At 40.0% G+C, this 18497-nt stretch overlaps 1 protein-coding gene across 4 annotated transcripts in view; it reads left to right on the plus strand.

Moving 5' to 3' along the window:
* The window catches only part of INTS4 (integrator complex subunit 4), a 131453-nt gene that overhangs the window by 100006 nt on the left and 12950 nt on the right, over nt 1-18497 (plus strand). For all 4 annotated transcript variants that reach the window (XM_049889718.1, XM_049889720.1, XM_049889721.1 and 1 more), the window contains one exon: nt 13314-13444. In XM_049889718.1, coding sequence (XP_049745675.1) covers nt 13314-13444 — 131 coding nt within the window. The remainder of the gene's footprint in view (nt 1-13313; nt 13445-18497) is intronic.

Genomic DNA, 18497 nt, shown 5'->3' on the forward strand with positions numbered 1-18497 from the left:
CACTTTGAAAGGTGGCGTCTGGGGTCTTAAATGCTAACAAGTGGCCATCTAAGATGCATCAGTTGGTCTCAACCCACCTGGACCAAAGGAGAATGAAGAACACCAAGGTCACACGATAACTATGAGCCCAAGAGACAGAAAGGGCTATTGGAACCAGAGACTTACATCATCCTGAGACCAGAAGAACTAGATGGTGCCTGGCCACAACCGATGACTGCCCTGACAGGGAGCACAATGGAGAACCCCTGAGGGAGCAGGAGATCAGTGGGATGCAGACCCCAAATTCTCATAAAAAGACCAGACTTAATGGTCTGACTGAGACTAGAGGAATCCCGGCGGTCATGGTCCCCAAACCTTCTGTTGGCCCAGGACAGGAACCATTCCCGAAGACAACTCATCAGACATGGAAGGGACTGGACAATGGGTAGGAGAGAGATGCTGATGAAGAGTGAGCTACTTGTATCGGGTGGACACTTGAGACTGTGTTGGCATCTCCTGTCTGAAGGGGAGATAGGAGGGTAGAGAGGGTTAGAAACTGGCAAAACGGTCACGAAAGGAGAGACTGGAAGGGCTGACTCATTAGGGGGAGAGTAAGTGGGAGTATGGAGTAAGGTGTATATAAGCTTATATGTGACAGACTGACTTGATTTGTAAATGTTCACTTAAAGCTCAATAAAAATTATTAAAACAAACAAAAAAGAAAATGGAAGGAATACACAGAGTCATTGCGCCAAAAAGGATTGGTTGGCATTCATCCATTTCAGGAGGTAGCATATGATCAAGAACCAGCGATACTGAAGGAAGAGAAGTCCAAGCTGAACTGAAGACACTGGTGAAAAGCAGAGCTCCAGAAATCGATGGAATACCAATCGAGATGTTTTAACAAACTGAAGCAATGCTGGAAACACTCACTCATGTATGCCAATAAATTTGGAAAACAGCTACCTGGCCAACTGACTGGAAGAGATCCATATTTGCACCCATTCCAAAGAAAGGTGATCCAACAGAACATGGAAATTATCAAACAGTATCATTAATATCACACGTAAGTTAAATTTTGCTGAAGATCTTTCAAAAATGGTTGCAGCAGTACATCGACAAGGACCTGCCAGAAATTCAACCTGGATTCAGAAGAGGATTTGGAACCAAGGATATCACTGCTGATGTCAGAGAGATCTTGGCTGAAAGCAGAGAATACCAGAGGGATGTTTACCTGTGTTTTATTGACTATGCAAAAACATTTGACTGAGCGTATCATAACAAAGTATGGATAACATTGGGAAGAATGAAAATTCCAAAACACTTAATCGTGCTTATGAGGAACCTGTACGTACATCAAGAAGCAGTTGTTCGGACAGAACAAGGGGATAAGGAGTGGTTTATAGTCAGGAAAGGTGTGTGTCAGGGTTGTATCCTTTCACCATACCTATTCAATCTGTATGCTGAGCAGATAACCTGAGAAATGGACTATATGAAGAAGAACGGGGCATCAGGATCGGAGGAAGATTCATTAACAGGTGCGATATGCAGGTGACACAAGCTTCCTTGCTGAAAGCGAAGAGGTCTTGAAGCACTTCCTGAAGATCAAAGACTACACCTTTCAGTTGGGTTAAACTTGAACATAAAACAAAAATTCTCACAACTAGACCAATAAGCAGCATCATGATAAAAGAGAAAAGATGGTCCAGATGGGGCCAAGATGGTGGAGTAGTCAGATGCTTCCTATAGTCCCTCTTAAAACAAAAACCAAAAAAAAAAAAAAAACCAAACCCAGTGCCATTGAGTCAATTCCAACTCATAGCGACCCTTTAGGACAGAGTAGAACTGCCCCATAGAGTTTCCAAGGAGCACCTGGTGGATTTGAACTGCTGACCCTTTGGTTAGCACCCATAGCACTTAACCACTACATCACCAGGGTTTCCTCTTACACAAAGACACGAAAAATCAAGTGAATCAATTATATATGATGGTCTAGGAGCTCTAAACATCAAAGGCAGAGTTGAGGAGTTGGACTGAGCAGCAGGGGGAGGGAGAGATGGTTCAGAAGCAATAAGGAGTCACCAGACTTGACCCGGCGGGAACTGGCACTCCGCAGGCCAGGATTGGTTGGTGCCAGCAGTGATACAAACAGTGGCGTTTGGGATGTGTTTTCCACATTGGTAGAGACCTAGCAGAGGAGAGTCTAGTCATGTCTCCAGACTCAGTGAAAAGTGGCTCTCAATTGGCAAAAGATAAGTACGTGCATCTAACCTACCATGTGGATTAAAAAGCTCCTCTTTGGGGAAAATTCTCTCTCCCACTTACTTGCACTGGATCCGAGCTGGCTTCAGAAAGTGCTGTGTGCCCTGGACTGGAAGTAGGACCGTCATGCGCCCTGGGGCATTCTCCCAGCTTGGAAAGGGAACAGATTAACAAACAGGGAAAAAATAATCTGCCGGCTCCCCTAAGCAGGAATTTCAGGACAGAAACAGCTCCGTTTCCTGGCACAGGCATAAGGGGTCCACAGACTTTGAATGCCTTTTACCCCTGCATAGATGTGTATGGGCCCATTTTAATAGCATAGGCCCTCATTAGCACAGTACAACACAGTATATACCTGAAGTCTAACTTCAACTGTTTCAGCTATATGGCGGAGTGGGAGGTTCATGGTATTTGACACCGCTCTGCCTATGAAGCAGGGTTCTCATCTACCCACATCAGGGACCAGAAGACTGATGGCTCCACCCTCACCACCTAGACACCCACAACAGGGGTCGAAGAATAAATGGCACCTCCCAGTCCTTATAGCCAACAGCATTGGGTGCCCATAGTCTGGCTGCAAAACCCACCCACCTAGGCACTCTAGTGGACAGGGATACACTCTCCTTGCAGACATTCAGGGGTGGTTGTCAGCCTCCTGTCTTGCTCAACATGTAACCCCCCTACTACAGTCATATACCAGTGCCTACATCAATCATCCCTGCTCATCTAGGACTGTAGGTGAGAGCGTGCACCACACACTTGATGACCAACTACCTGGACACCTGAGTTGAACCCATAGAGGAAAAGTAAATGGACTCTTGGGTTCACATACCTTGTAATAGCTCTAACCACCTGGTGACAGGACATTAGAGCTTCAAAGGCACTAATAATCAAACTAGCTCACTCGAGCAGCCTATTTGGGCATATGAAAACAAAAGAAGCTAGAACACAGTAAGCAAATGTAAAATAAATAAATACAATAACGTATTGATGGCTCGGACACAACAGTCAATATCAAATCACATAAAGAGACCGTGATGGCTTCAGCAAGCTCCCCAAACAAAAAATCAAGAAATCTTCCTGATGAAGAGAATTTCCTGGAATTACTGGCAGTGGAATAGAAAAGGTTATTATACAGAACTCTTCAAGAGATCAGGAAAAATGCAGAACAAACGAAGCAGCACACAGACAAAGCAAAAGAGGAACTTAATATTAGAGAAGAGCATAAAGATAGATTTAATAGTCTGCAAGAATCCATACAGAGACAGTAAACAGAAATCCAGAAGATTCATAATAAGATTTCAGAATTCGAGAACTCAGTAGAAAGTCATAGGAGCAGAGTTGAGGCAATGGAAGTCAAAATTAGTGAGATTGAAAATAAAGCACTTGACACCAACATATTTGAGGAAAAATCATATGAAAAATTAAAAAAAAAAAATGAAGAAACCCTAAGAATTATCTGGGACTCTGTCAAGAGGAATAACATAGGAGTGATTAGAATACCAGAATGGGGGGGGATAACGGAAAATACAAAGAATTGTTGAAGATTTGTTGGCAGAAAACTTCCCTGATACTGTGAAAAATGAGAAGATCTATCAAAGATGCTCATCAAACCCCACACAAGGTAGATCCCAAAAGAAAGCCACCAGGACATATCATAACCAAACTTGTCAAAACTAAAGATAGAGAATTTTAAGAGCAGCTAGGGATAAATGAAAACTCACATACAAAGGAGATTCTGTAAGACTAAACTCAGACTACTCAGCTGAAACTATGCAGGCAGGAGGGCAATGGGATGACATATATAGAAAGCCTTGTAGGAAAAGAATTGCCAACCAAGAATTATATATCCAGCAAAACTGTCTCTCAAATATGAAGGTGAAATTAGGACATTTCCAGATAAAGACAAGTTTGGAGAATTTGCAAAAATCAAACCAAAGTTACAAGAAATACTAAAGGGAGTCCTCTCGTTAGAAAATCAATAGCATCAAATAACAACCCAAGACTAGAACACAGGACAGAGCAACCAGATGTCAACCCAGATAGGGAAATCACAAAAATAAATCACAACTAAAGCACTCAAAACAAGGAAACAGATGTCATTATGAAAAGATGATAACATTAAAACAAAAAAGAGGGACTGAAAAATGTAGTCATAAATCTTTTTTTTTAAATAAATTTTATTGTGCTTTAAGTGAAAGTTTACAAATCAAGTCAGTCTCTCACACAAAAACCCATATATACCTTGCTACACACTCCCAATTACTCTCCTCCTAATGAGACAGCCTGCTCTCTCCCTCCACTCTCTCTTTTCATGTCCTTTTCACCAGCTTCTAACCCCCTCCACCCTTTCAACTCCCCTCCAGGCAGGAGATGCCAACATAGTCTCAAGTGTCCACCTGATCCAAGAAGCTCACTCCTCACCAATATCCCTCTCCAACCCATTGTCCAGTCCAATCCATGTCTGAAGAGTTGGCTTCAGGAATGGTTCCTGTCCTGGGCTAACAGAAGGTCTAGGGGCCATGACCACCGGGGTCCTTCCAGTCTCAGTCAGACCATTAAGTCTGGTCTTATGAGAATTTGGTGTCTGCATCCCACTGCTCTCCTGCTCCCTCAGGGGTTCTCTGTTATGTTCTCTGTCAGGGCAGTCATCGGTTGTAGCCGGGCACCATCTAGTTCTTCTCATCTCAGGATGATGTATTCTCTGGTTCACGTGGCCCTTTCTGTCTCTTGGGCTCGTAATTGCCTTGTGTCCTTGGTGTTCTTCATTCTCCTTTGATCCAGGTGGGTTGAGACCAATTGATGCATCTTAGATGGCTGCTTGCTAGCGTTTAAGACCTCAGAGGCCACTCTTCAAAGTGGGATGCAGAATGTTTTGTTAATAGATTTTATTATGCCAGTTGACTTAGATGTCCCCTGAAACCATGGTCCCCAGACCCCTGCCCCTGCTACGCTGGCCTTTGAAGCATTCAGTTTATTCAGGAAACTTCTTTGCTTTTGGTTTAGTCCAATTGTCATAGATCTTTTATATAGAGAGGAAGTCAAAGCAATATAAAGAAATAAAAGATTGATTTAAACTTAGAAAAAAGGGGTAAATATTAAGGTAACCACAAAGGAAACCAACAATCCTACACATCAAAATGAAAAACAAGAAAAAGATGAAGACTCAGGAAATACAAAAACAACAGTAGTGAAGAAGAGGAGTAGAAAATATATAAAGAAAAACGACTCAGCACAGAAAATTAAGTGGAACAAAGAAACTGTCAACAACACAAATAAAAAGACATCAAAAATGACAGCACTAAGCTCATGCCTATGAATAATTACACTGAATGTGAATGGACTAAATGCACCAATAAAGAGACAGAGAGTGGCAAAATGGATGAAAAAACATAATCTGTCTATATGGTGCCTACATAAACCTTAAAGACACAAAGAAACTAAAAGTCAAAGGGTGGGAAAAATATATCAAGCAAACAACTATCAAAAAAAAGTAGGAGTGGCAATATTAATCTCTGACAAAATAGACTTTAAAGTAAAATCTACCACAAAAGATAAGGAAGACATGAAAGGGACTGGACAGTGGGTAGGAGAGAGATGCTGAAGAAGAGTGAGCTAATTGTATCTGGTGGACAGTTGAGACTGTGTTGGCATCTCCTGTCTGGAGGGGGGATGGGAGGATAGAGAGAGTTGGAAGCTGGCAAAATTGTCACGAAAGGAGAGACTGGAAGGGCTGACTCATTAGGGGGAGAGCAAGTGGGAGTACGGAGTAAGATGTATATAAACTTATATGTGACAGTCTGACTTGATTTGTAAACGTTCACTTGAAGCTCAATAAAAGTTAATTAAAAAAAAAAGGATAAGGAAGAACACTGTATAATGATTAAAGGGTGAATACACCAGGAGGACATAAGCATAATAAATACTTACACACCTAACAAGAGGGCACCAAAATATATAAAACAAACTCTAACAGCATAGAAAAGAGAGATAGCTCCACAATTACAGTAGGAGGCTTCAACCTACCACTTTCAGTAACAGACAGAACATCCAGAAAGAGGCTCAACAACAAACACACAAAAGATCTAAATGCCACAATCAACCTACTTGACCTCATAGAGATGTACAGAACACTCCACGCAACAGCAGCCAAGTATACTTTCTTTTCCGGTGCACATGGAACATTCTCCAGAATAGACCACATATTAGGCCATAAGGCAAGCTTAACAGAATCCAAAACATCAAAATATTACAAAGCATTTGTTTTGACTGTAAAATCATTAAAGTAGAAATCAATAACAGAAAAAACAAGGAAAAAAAAATCAAACACATGGAAACTGAAGAACACCTTGCTCAAAAACTACTGTGTGTTATAGAAGAAATTAAGGACAGAATAAATAAATTCATAGACTCCAATGAGAATGAAAGCACATCCTACCAGAACCTTTGGGATGCATCAAAAGCAGTGCTCAAAGGTCAATTTATAGCAGTAAATGCACACATCCAAAAAGAAGAAAGGGCCAAAATCCAAGAATTAACCCTACAACTCGAACATTAGAAAGAGAGCAGCAAAAGATACTCTCGGTCACAGAAGAATGCAAATATAAAAATTAGGGCAGAATTAAATGAAATAGAAAATAGAATAACAGTTGAAAGAGTTAATGAGACCAAAAGCTGGTTCTTTGAAAAGATGAACAAAATCGGTAAACCATTGGCCAAACTGACAAAAGAAAACCAGGAGAGGAAGCAAATAACCTGAATAAGAAATGAGATGTTCTATGTCACAACAGACCCAACTTAAAAGAATCATAATGATACTATGAAAAATTGAGTTTTAAGAAATTTGAAAACCTAGAGGAAATGGACAAATTTCTAGAAACATACTACCTACCTAAACTAACACAAACAGACACAGAACAAGTAAATAAACCTATAACAAAAGAGATTGAAAAGGTAATTAAAAAAAACTTTCAACAAAAAAAACCCCTGCCCCTGATGGCTTCACTGGAGAATTCTACCAAACTTTCAGAGAAGAGTTAACACCACTACTACTAAAGGTATTTCAGAGCATAGAAAAAGGTGAATAGTCCTACACTCATTCTGTGAAGCCAGCATGACCCTGATACCAAAACCAGGTAAAGACATTCCCCCCAAAAAAAGAAAATTATAGACTTATATCCCTCATGAACTTAGATGCAAAAACCCTCAACAAAGTTCTAGCCAATAGAATTCAACAACATACCAAAAAATAATTCACCATGACCAAGTGGGATTCATACCAGGTATGCAGAGATCGTTCAATATTAGAAAAACATTCAGTGTAATCCATCACCTAAATAAAACAAAAGACAAGAAACATATCAATTGATTCCGAAGAGGCATTTGACAAAGTCCAGCACCCATTCATGATAAAAACTCTCAGCAAAATAGGAATAGAGGAAAACTCCTCAGCATAATAAAGGGCATTTGTACAAAGCCAATAGCCAATGTCATCCTAAATGGAGAGAGCCTGAAAGCATTCCCCTTGAGATTGGGAACCAAACAAGGATGTCCTTTATCACCACTCTTATTCAACATTGTGCTGGAGGTCCTAGGCAGAGCAATAAGGCAAGAAAAAGAAATAAAGGGCATCCGAATTGGTAAGGAAGGAGTAAAAGTATCTGTATTTGCAGATGATATGATTTTATACACAAAAAACCCTGAAGAATCCACAAGAAAACTACTGGAACTAATAGAAGATTTCAGCAGAGTATTAGGATACAAGATAAACATACAAAAATCAGTTGGATTCCTCTACACCAACCAAGAGAACTTTGAAGACGAAATCACTAAATCAATACCATTTACCATGGCCCCCAAGAAGACAAAATACTTAGGAATAAATCTATCCAGAGACGTAAAAGACCTATACAAAAAAAACTATTCAAGACACTACTGCAAGAAGCCAAAAGAGACCTAAATAAGTGGAAAAACATACCTTGTTCATGGATAAGAAGACTCAACATTGTGAAAATGTCTGTTCTATCCAAAGCAATCTATAGATCCAGTGCAATTCTGATCCAAATTCCAGTGACATTTTTTTAATGAGATGGAGAAACAAATCACCAACATCATAAGGAAAGGGAAGAGGCCCTGAGTAAATAAAGCATTACTGAAAAGGAAGAACAACATGGGAGGTCTCACACTACTTGATTTTAGAACTTATTATACATATACCACCGAGGTAGTCAAAAACAGCCTGGTACTGGCACAACAACAGATACATAGACCAATGGAACAGAATTGAGAATCCAGATGTAAATTCATCCGCTTTTGAGAAGCTGGTATTTGACAAAGGCCCAAAGTCCATTAAAAGGGGAAAAGATAGTCTCTTTAACAAATGATGCTGGAATAACTGGATATCCATCTGCAAATAAGTGAAACAAGACCCATACCTCACAACATACACAAAAATTAACTCAAAATGGATCAAAGACCTAAATATAAAACCTAAGGTGATAAAGATCATGGAGTAAAATTAAGAACAACGCCAGGAGCCCTAATACATGGCATAAGCATTATACGAAACATTACTAACAATGCACAAACACCAGAAGAGAAACTAGATAACTGGGAGCTCCTAAAAATCAAACAATTATGCTCATCCAAATATTTTACCAAAAGAGTAAAAAGACAGCCTGCAGACTGGGCAAAAATTGTCAGCTATGACAAATCCTATTACGGTCTAATCTCTAAAATCTACAAGATACTGCAAAACCTCAACAACAAAAAGAAAAATAACCCAATTTAAAAAGTGCACAAAGGATATGAACAGGCACTTCACCAAAGAAGACTTTCAGGTGGCTACCAGATACATGAGGAAATGTTCACAATCATTAGCTATTAAAGAAATGCAAATCAAAACTATAGGGAGATTCCATCTCACTCCAACAAGGCTGGCATTAATCTAGAAAACACAAAATAATAAATGTTGGAGAGATTGGAACACTTACGTACTGGTCTTGGGAATGTATAATGGTACAACCACTTTGGAAAATATTTAGCACTTCTTTATACACACATTGTTATGTGACCCTGGTTGCTATCCCTATAATGTGACCGCTCATTCCTCCTTTCCGCCCTGTGTCCATTCAACTAGCTCCTGTCCCTTTCTGCCTTCTCATCTCGCCTCCAAAGCTAGGAATAGAAACACCATACAATCCAGCAATCCCACTCCTTGGAATATATCCTAGACAAATAAGAACCCTCGCACGAATAGATATATGCATGCCCATGTTGATTAGAGCACTGTTTACAGTAGCGAAAAGATGGAAACAACCTAGGTGCCCATCAGCAGATGAATGCACAAAGCAATTATGGTATATTCACACAACGGTGTACTACGCAACAATAAAGAAGGAAGAATTCATGAAACGTAACGTGCACGAATCTGGAAGACATTATGCTAAGCGAAATTAGTCAGTCATGAAAGGACAAATAGTGTATGAGACCATTATTATAATAACTCAAGAAAAGGTTTAAACACAGAAGAAGACATTCTTTGATGGTTAGGAGAGAGAAGCGTATTCACTAACTAGATAGACAAGAATTATTTTAGGTGGAGGGAAGGACAACACACAATACATGGGAAGTCAGCACAACTGGACTAAACCAAAGCTAAGAAGTTTCCTGAATACAACCAAACACTTTGAGGGACAGAGTAGCAGGGCCGGGGGTCTGGGGACCATGGTTTCGGGGGATATCTAGGTCAGTTGGCATAACAAAGTATATTAAGAAAACATTCTGCATCCTACTTTGGTGAGTGGCACCTGGGGTCTTAAAAGCTAGTAAACGGCCATCTGAGATGCATCTCTTGGTCCCAACCTACCTGGAGCAAAGGAGAATGAAGAACACTAAAGACACAAGGAAAATATGAGCCCAAGAGACAGAAAGGGCCACATAAACCAGAAATTACATCAGCCTGAGACCAGAAGAACTAGATGGTGCCTGGCTACCACCAATGACTGCCTGGACAGGGAACACATCAAAGAGTCCCTGATGGAGCAGAAGAAAAATGGGTGTAGAACTCAAATTCTAGTAAAAAGACCAGACTTATTGGTCTGACTGAGAATGGAGGGACCCCGGAGGACATGGCCCCTGGACTCTGTGTTAGCCCAAAATTAAAACCATTCCTGAAGCCAACTCTTCAGATAAAGATTAGAGTGGAGTATAAGACATAAAATTATACTGGTGAGGAGTGTACTTCTCAGCTCATGGAGACACATGAGACTAAGTTGGCAGCTGCTGTCCAGAGGCAAAATGAGAAGGCAGAGGGTTATAGGAGCTGGTTGAATGGACATGGGAAATACAGGGTGGAGAGGAGGAGTGTGGTGTCACATTATAGGGAGAGCAACTAGGGTATAAGTTTTTGTATGAGAAACTTACTTGAATTGTAAACTTTCACTTAAAGTGCAATTAAAAAAAGAAAAAAAAAGTTGAAGTTGTGAAGGGTTTCGTTTTATTTGGATTCACAATCAATGTTCATGGAAGCATCAGTCAGGAAATCAAATGACACATTTCATTGGGCAAATCTGCTGCAAAAGCCTCTTTAAAGCATTGAAAAGCAAAGATGTCACCTTGAGGACCAAGGTGCACCTTACCCAAGCTATGGTATTTTCAGTCAGTTGATATGCATTTGAAAGGTGAACAATGAATAATGAAGACCAAAGAAGAATTGAAGCCTTTGAATTATGGTGTTGGTGAAGAATATTGAATGAATATACCATGAACTGCCAGAAAAATAAACAAATCTGTCTTGGAAGAAGTACATGAAGAATACTCCTTGGAAGGGCAGATGGCAAGACTTCATCTCACGTACTTTGCACATGTTATCAGGAGGGACAAGTCCCTGAAGAAGGATATTATGCTTGGTAGAGGGTCAGTGAAAAAGTGGAAGGACCTCAACGAGATGGATTGATACAGTTGGCTGCTTCAATGGGCTGAAACAGCAAAAATTGTTAGGATGGTGTTGAACTGGGCACTGTTGCATTCGGGTTCGCGGAGTAGGAACCAGTGGCACCTAAGAACAACCACATATTTTGGGGCTGTATCATCTCTTGGAGGTTAGAAGGTTCTTGAGTTTCTGCTGGTTTCATTAAGTAGCATTGATTTTTATTTGCCTTGAATTCATTTCTTTCTAACTTTGAACAGCTCCCCTTCATTCTTAGGTCTTGTTTAACTCCCATGGGTCATATCTTCCAGATAGTGAGTCCGCATATTACCTAATGATTATGACTCATTATAGAGCTAGTGATGGTGACCATGATTGTTACCTTACAGTTCACTAAATGATTTCAAGTCTCTCAGTTTACCTTTACAATAATACTGTAAAATAGGAAGATATATTAAGTCCATTTTACAGATGAGGCAATTAAGACTCAGTAGGATGGAGTTCATAGAGCCCTGGTGGTACAGTGGTTAAAGTAATTGACTGCTAACCAAAAGGTTGGTGGTTTGAAACCACTACCGGCTCCATGGGAGAAAGATGTGGCAGTGTGCTTCTGTAGAGATTTAAACAACACAGTGCCATTGACCTTGGAAACCCTGTGGGGTCACTGTGAATCAGAATTGACTTGATGGCAGTAGGTTTATAGGTAGCAGAGTCAGGACTTGAGCTCAGACACCCAGAGTCTTACCTTCTTTCCACTACACTGCCAGACCTTTCATCTAATCCAGACTCTCTCTCAGACCTGCTCTTTGGCTTATTGTAGGCAAGAGGTTAATGACTTAATGGGCCCTGTTGGGAGGGTTAGGACCAGGGAGAAGTAAGTATTTAGAAGGAAGAGAGGAAAGGAATTATTGCTGTGTGCCAGAAACCATGCTAAGTACTTTCCACGCCTTATTAATCCTGTAAATTTTATGGTGTTGGTGCTATTTGTTTTCCTGTTTACAAATAGGGAAACTAAGGTAGTATATAATTAAGCAGCTTGTCTTATTGTTATTAGAAGGAGAGCCTGGAATCATTTCTCTGACCCCAAAGCCTCTAAAGTGAGGCAGGCAAAGAGGGGAAAAATAAGCATCAGTTGGATGTAAGTAGTTAAATTTTGATAGAATTGAGCAAGAGCTTAAGATGCACTGGGCTTGGGCTGGCGTCATAAACATTGTTTTTAGCACTTATCCCCTTCTCAAACCCATGATATATCAGGCCCATGGGGCAGTCTGTTGGGATGACTAACATATGGCTGATGGGCCTGGGTTATTCTTGAGGATTTTTCCTGGATATTGGGTTTCGACACACAGTATATATTCATTTGTCCCACAACACAGTGAGTTTGGTTTAGGGTAACAAGCAGTGCATTACAATTTCATCAGTGACTAAAATTTCACATCTTTACATTTTTGATTAAGATGATTGTGCTATTAATTGAGTAAATAATTTATTCTCTTTTCACAAGGCACACTACACTAATTCCTCCAACACATAAATCATAGGCATTAAAAAAAAAATCCCAGTTGACGTAAAAAGACCAGACTTAATGGTCTGACAGAACTAGAAGACCCCTGTGGTCATGGTTCCCAGACTTTCTGTTGGCCCAGGACAGGAACCATTCTGAAAGCCAACTCTTCAGACAGGGATTGGACTGGACAATGGGACAGAAAAAGATGCTGGTGAAGAATGAGCTCCTTGGATCAAGTAGACACTTGAGACTATGTTGGCATCTCCTATCTGGAGGGGAGATGAGAGAGCAGAGGGGGTTAGAAGCTGGCGGAATGGACACGAAAAGAGAGAGTGGAGGGAAGGAGTGTGCTGTCTCATTAGGGGGAGAACAATTAGGAGTATATAAGCAAGGTGTATATAAATTTTTGTATGAGAGACTGACTTGATTTGTAAACTTTCACTTAAAGCACAACAAAAATTTAAAAAAACCCCAGTTGAGAATTAATGCATAGGGATTTGGAAAGAAAAAAAAATGTTTCACTCAGAGTTTCACTTAGAAGATTTTTTTAACAGAATTCTGTTTTGTTCTAAGGGAAGACTATTATTATATATATATATATATTTTTTTTTACTGTTAATGACCTTTTCCTTTTAGATCATGGAGGAGACCTACAAAATGGAGTTCATGTACAGTGGTGTGGAGAATAAGCAGGTGGTGATTATACATCATATGAGGCTACAGGCCAAAGCCTTGCAACTTATAGTAACAGCACGAACTACTCGAGGGTAAGATGTGGAGCTGGCCAAAAGGGGTGGCATGGTCCTTCAAAGACGCTTCCAAATGTATTAGGAGACCTCACCAAGGACTGTGATGAATGAAATTATAATTAGGAAAAATGAGCTAAGGGATATGCAATCTATTCATTTTTCAGATATTCTAAGCTCTGTTCTTGGATCAAATTAGATCCTTTGAAATCTGATCATGTCTCCCTCCCTTGCTAAAAACCCTCCCATGGCTTTCCATTGCCTATACCACAACAGAAGACTTTACCTGGCAACAAAGACATTCTGTATGGTCTCACTTGATAGATTTAAGAATTTAGTGCCAGAAAGCACTTTTCCTCTTCTGAAGGGACTAGTAAACTTTTCTCCAGGCAGTATAGACAAGAGAATATACTGTGGAGTCAGACTGTCTTGTTCCAGTCCTGACTTCTGTACTTACTAGTGGTTTATGGACAAGTTTTTTAACTGCTTTGTGCCTTGTTTCCCCGACTGTAAAATGAGGATAATGATAACATCCGTCTCATGGAGAGTCTGTGAAAAATAAATGGGATAATATATGTAAAAGCACTTAGCATAGTACTAGTATGTAATAAGAACTGAATATAAAGATAGTTATTAGAGTTTCTGATAATAGAACTCACCATATTTTATCATTTCTAAGATGCACATTTTTAATTATTTTAACAAATCTGAAATCAAATGTTTTGATGGTATGCCATAGTTTGACTGAAAGTATTTTTTGTGTCTCAAAACCCATTGCCATTCAGTCAATTCTGATTCCCAGCAACCCTATTGGACAGAGTAGAACTGCCTCATAGGGTTTCCAAGGAGCGCCTGGTGGATTCAAACTGCATACCTTTTGGTTAGCAGCAGTAGCTCTTAACTACTATGCCACGAGGTTTTCCTTTTGTGTCTCAGTGTTCCATAAAATAAAAGTGCATCACATTGGTCTCAACCCACCTGGATCAAAGGAGAATGAAGAACACCAAGGTCACATGACAACTGTGAGCCCAAGAGACAGAAGGGGCCACATGAACCAGAAACTTACATCATCCTGAGACCAGAAGAACTCGATGGTGTCCGGCCACAACTGATGACTGCCCTGACAGGGAGCACAACAGAGAACCCCTGAGGGAGCAGGAGATCAGTGGGATGCAGACCCCAAATTCTCATAAAAAGACCAGACTTAATGGTCTAACTGAGACTAGAGGAATCCTGGCAGTCATGGTCCCCAAACCTTCTGTTGGCCCAGGACAGGAACCATTCCCGAAGACAACTCATCAGACATGGAAGGGACTGGACAATGGGTTGGAGAGAGATGCTGATGAAGAGTGAGCTACTTGTATCAGGTGGACATTTGAGACTGTGTTGGCATCTCCTGTCTGGAGGGGAGATGGGAGGGTAGAGAGGGTTAGAAACTGGCAAAATTGTTACGAAAGGAGAGACCGGAAGGGCTGACTCATTAGGGGGAGAGTAAGTGGGAGTATGGAGTAAGGTGTATATAAGCTTATACGTGACAGACTGACTTGATTTGTAAACTTTCACTTAAAGCTCAATAAAAATTATTAAAAAAATAAAAGTGCATCACAGATTTCTATTTACTATAGGATTTAAGTAACTGGTTGCCAGCTCACAGCCAAATTTGATGTCAGCCTAGCAGCTTTGTCAATCTCTAAGTGGTATAGAGAAACAAATACAACAACAAGTGTTTAATTAAGTAAGGTCTTAAAAATACTAGGCCAGGAAGAACATTTTGAATATAATGTTTCTTCGTTGACCTTAATAAAACCACACCTGTTGCCATAGAGTCAATTCTGACTTGTAGCAACCCTATAGGGCAGAGTAGAACTGCCCCATAGGATTTCCAAGGAGCACCTGGTGGATTTGAACTGCTGACCTTTGGTTACCAGCTGTACCATTTAACCACTACGCCACCAGGGTTTCCTTCATCTTAATAATCACCTGATAAATCAGGTTATGATTTAATCGTAGCAATATCCAAATGTCTGTTTAGCAAATGTTTAATGCCTACTTTGTGCCAGTTATGATTGTTGTTGAAAATTAAAATATCATGGAGTTAAGCAAAGGTTCCCTTGTAATTCACTCCTAAGACAGTAACTGTCAACATTTCTTGTATATCATTCCAGACTTTTCCCAAGCCTACATAAGCATGTGTAGATTGTAAGTGTGTATGTATTAACATAAATGGAGTCCTAGTATACTTTGCTGTTCCGTCTCCAGTTCTTTTTGCTCAAGAATATGATGTGTTCATCTTTCCGTGTCATTATATTAAGATACAAATATATTTGGTCTTACTCATGCTGTATTATTTTATATTTTCCATTTGCATGCATCTGTGCTTCTTCTTTTTTCCTTTCCTGATTTTTCCTGTATCGTTTTTTTTCTTTGCGTGTTTTTTACCTCCAGTGGTTTGAAAGTTCTGTATCCTGATTCTTACCTATACAGTGAGAGGCAGTCCTAGAGCATAGTGGTTAACAGGGCTGTAGTGCCACAATGCTTGGGTTCAAAACTTGACCCCACCATTTGCAAACTTTGTGACCTTAGAAAAGTTACTGTGACAGGGGTCCAAGGATAACTGGTACCTCCCAGTCTTTAAAACCAAAAGTGCTGGGTACCCAAGGTCCATCTGCAGAACCCACCCACCTGTGCACTCTAGGGAAGAGGGACGTGCTTTCTTCAGAGACACTCGGGGGATGGTTGTCAGCCCCCTGCCTTGTTCAGAGCATGGCCCCCTGCTACAACCAGACACCAGTACCTACACCAATCACCCCTGCCCCTCTAAGACTATAGGACAGAGCCTGTACCACACACTTGATGACCACCTACCTGGATACCTGAGCTGAATCCATACTAGAAAAGTTAATGGACGCCTAGGCTCATATACCTCGTAACAGCTCTAGCCATCTGGTGACAGGATGTTAGAGCTTCAAAGGCGAAAATAATCAAGCGAGCTTACTCAAGAAACCTATCTGGACATATCAAAACAAAACAAAGCAAGAAGCTAGGATATAGTAAGCAAACATAAAATAAGCTAATACAATAACTTATAGATGGCACAGAGACAACAGTCAATATCAAATCACATAAAGAAGCAGACCATGATTGCTTCAACAAGTTCTCAAAACAAAGAATCAAGGGATCTTCTGGATGAAGTTGCCTTCCTGGAATTACCAGATGCAGAATACAAAAGATTAACATACAGAACTCTTCAAGACATTAGGAATGAGATCAGGCAATATGCAGAACAAGCCAAGGAACACACAGATAGAGCGGTTGAAGAAATTAAAAAAGGTTATTCAAGAACATTGTGAAAATTTAATAAGCTGCAAGAATCCATGGGGAGACAGCAATCAGAAAATCAGAAGATTAACAATAAAATTACAGAAGTAGACAACTCAATAGAAAGTCAGAGGAGCAGAACTGAGCAAGTGGAAGGCAGAATTTCTGAACTTGAAGATAAAGTACTTGGCACCAATATATTTGAAGAAAAATCAGATAAAAGTATTAAAAAAACCAAAGAAACTGTAAGAATCATGTGGGACTCTCTGAAGCGAAATAACCTACGAGTGATTGGAGTACCAGAACAGGGAGGGATAACAGAAAATACAGAAAGAATTGTTGAAGATTTGTTGGCAGAAAACTTCCCTGATATCGTGAAAGATGAGAGGATATCTATCCAAGATGCTCACCGAACTTCACATAAGGCAGATGTTAAAAGAAAGTCACCAAGACATAATCAAACTTGTCAAAACCAAAGATAAAGAGAGAATTGTAAGAGCAGCTAGGGATAAACGAGGTCACCTACAAAAGAGAGTTAGCTTGGACTACTCAGCAGAAACCATTCAGGCAAGAAGGTAATGGGATGACATATATAAAGGCTTGAAGGAAAAAAATCACCAAGAATCCATATATCCAGCAAAACTGTCTCTAAAATATGAAGATGAAATTAGGACTTTTCCAGATAAACAGAAGTTTAGGGAATTTGTAAAAACCAAACCAAAACTACAAGAAATACTAAAGGGAGTTCCCTGGTTAGAAAATCAATAATATCAGATACCAACCCAGGACTAGAACACCGGACAGAGCAATCAGATATCAACCCAGATAGGGAAATCACAAAAATAAATCAAGATAGAAAAACGCTTAAAACAGGGAAACAGCAATGTCATTAAGTAAAAGAAGACAACATTAAAACAATAAAGAGGAACAAAGAAATGTCGTCATAGATCTTTCATATGGAGAGGAAGACAAGGCGATATAAAGAAATATAAGTTAGGTTTAAACTTAGAAAAATAGGGGTAAATATTAAGGTAACCACAGAAGAGACTAACAATCCTGCTCATCAAAATAAAATACAAAAAAAAAAGAGACTCAGCAGAAACAAAATCAACAACGAATAAGAGGAAAAGACAATGTATAAAGATAAACTACTAAGCACAAAAAATTAACTGGGAAAAAGAAACTGCCAACCACACACAAAAAAGATATCAAAATGACAGCACTAAACTCATACCTATCCATAATTACACTGAATGTAAATGGACTAAATGTTACCAATAAAGAGACAGAGAGTGGCAGAATGGATAAAAAAGCATGATCCGTCTATGTGCTGCCTACAAGAGACACACCTTAGAGACACAAACTAAAATTCAAAGGATGGAAAGAATATGTCAAGCAAACAACAATCAAAAAAGAGCAGGAATTCTGCATCCCACTTTGGAGAGTGGCGTCTGGGGTCTGAAACGCTAGCAAGCGGCCATCTAAGACGCATCAGTTGGTCTCAACCCACCTGGGGCAAAGGAGAATGAAGAACATCAAAGATACAATGTAATTATGAGCCCAAGAGACAGAAAGGGCCACATAAATGAGAGACTACATCAGTCTGACACCAGAAGAGCTGGATGGTGCCCGGCTACAACCGATGACTGCCCTGATAGGGAGCAACAGAGAACCCCTGAGGCAGCAGAACAGCAGTGGGTTGCAGACCCCAAATTCTCTTAAAAAGACCAGACTTAATGGTCTGACTGAGACTGGA

The sequence above is a fragment of the Elephas maximus genome, chromosome 7 (genome assembly GCF_024166365.1).
Source record: "Elephas maximus indicus isolate mEleMax1 chromosome 7, mEleMax1 primary haplotype, whole genome shotgun sequence".
NCBI lineage: Eukaryota > Metazoa > Chordata > Mammalia > Proboscidea > Elephantidae > Elephas > Elephas maximus.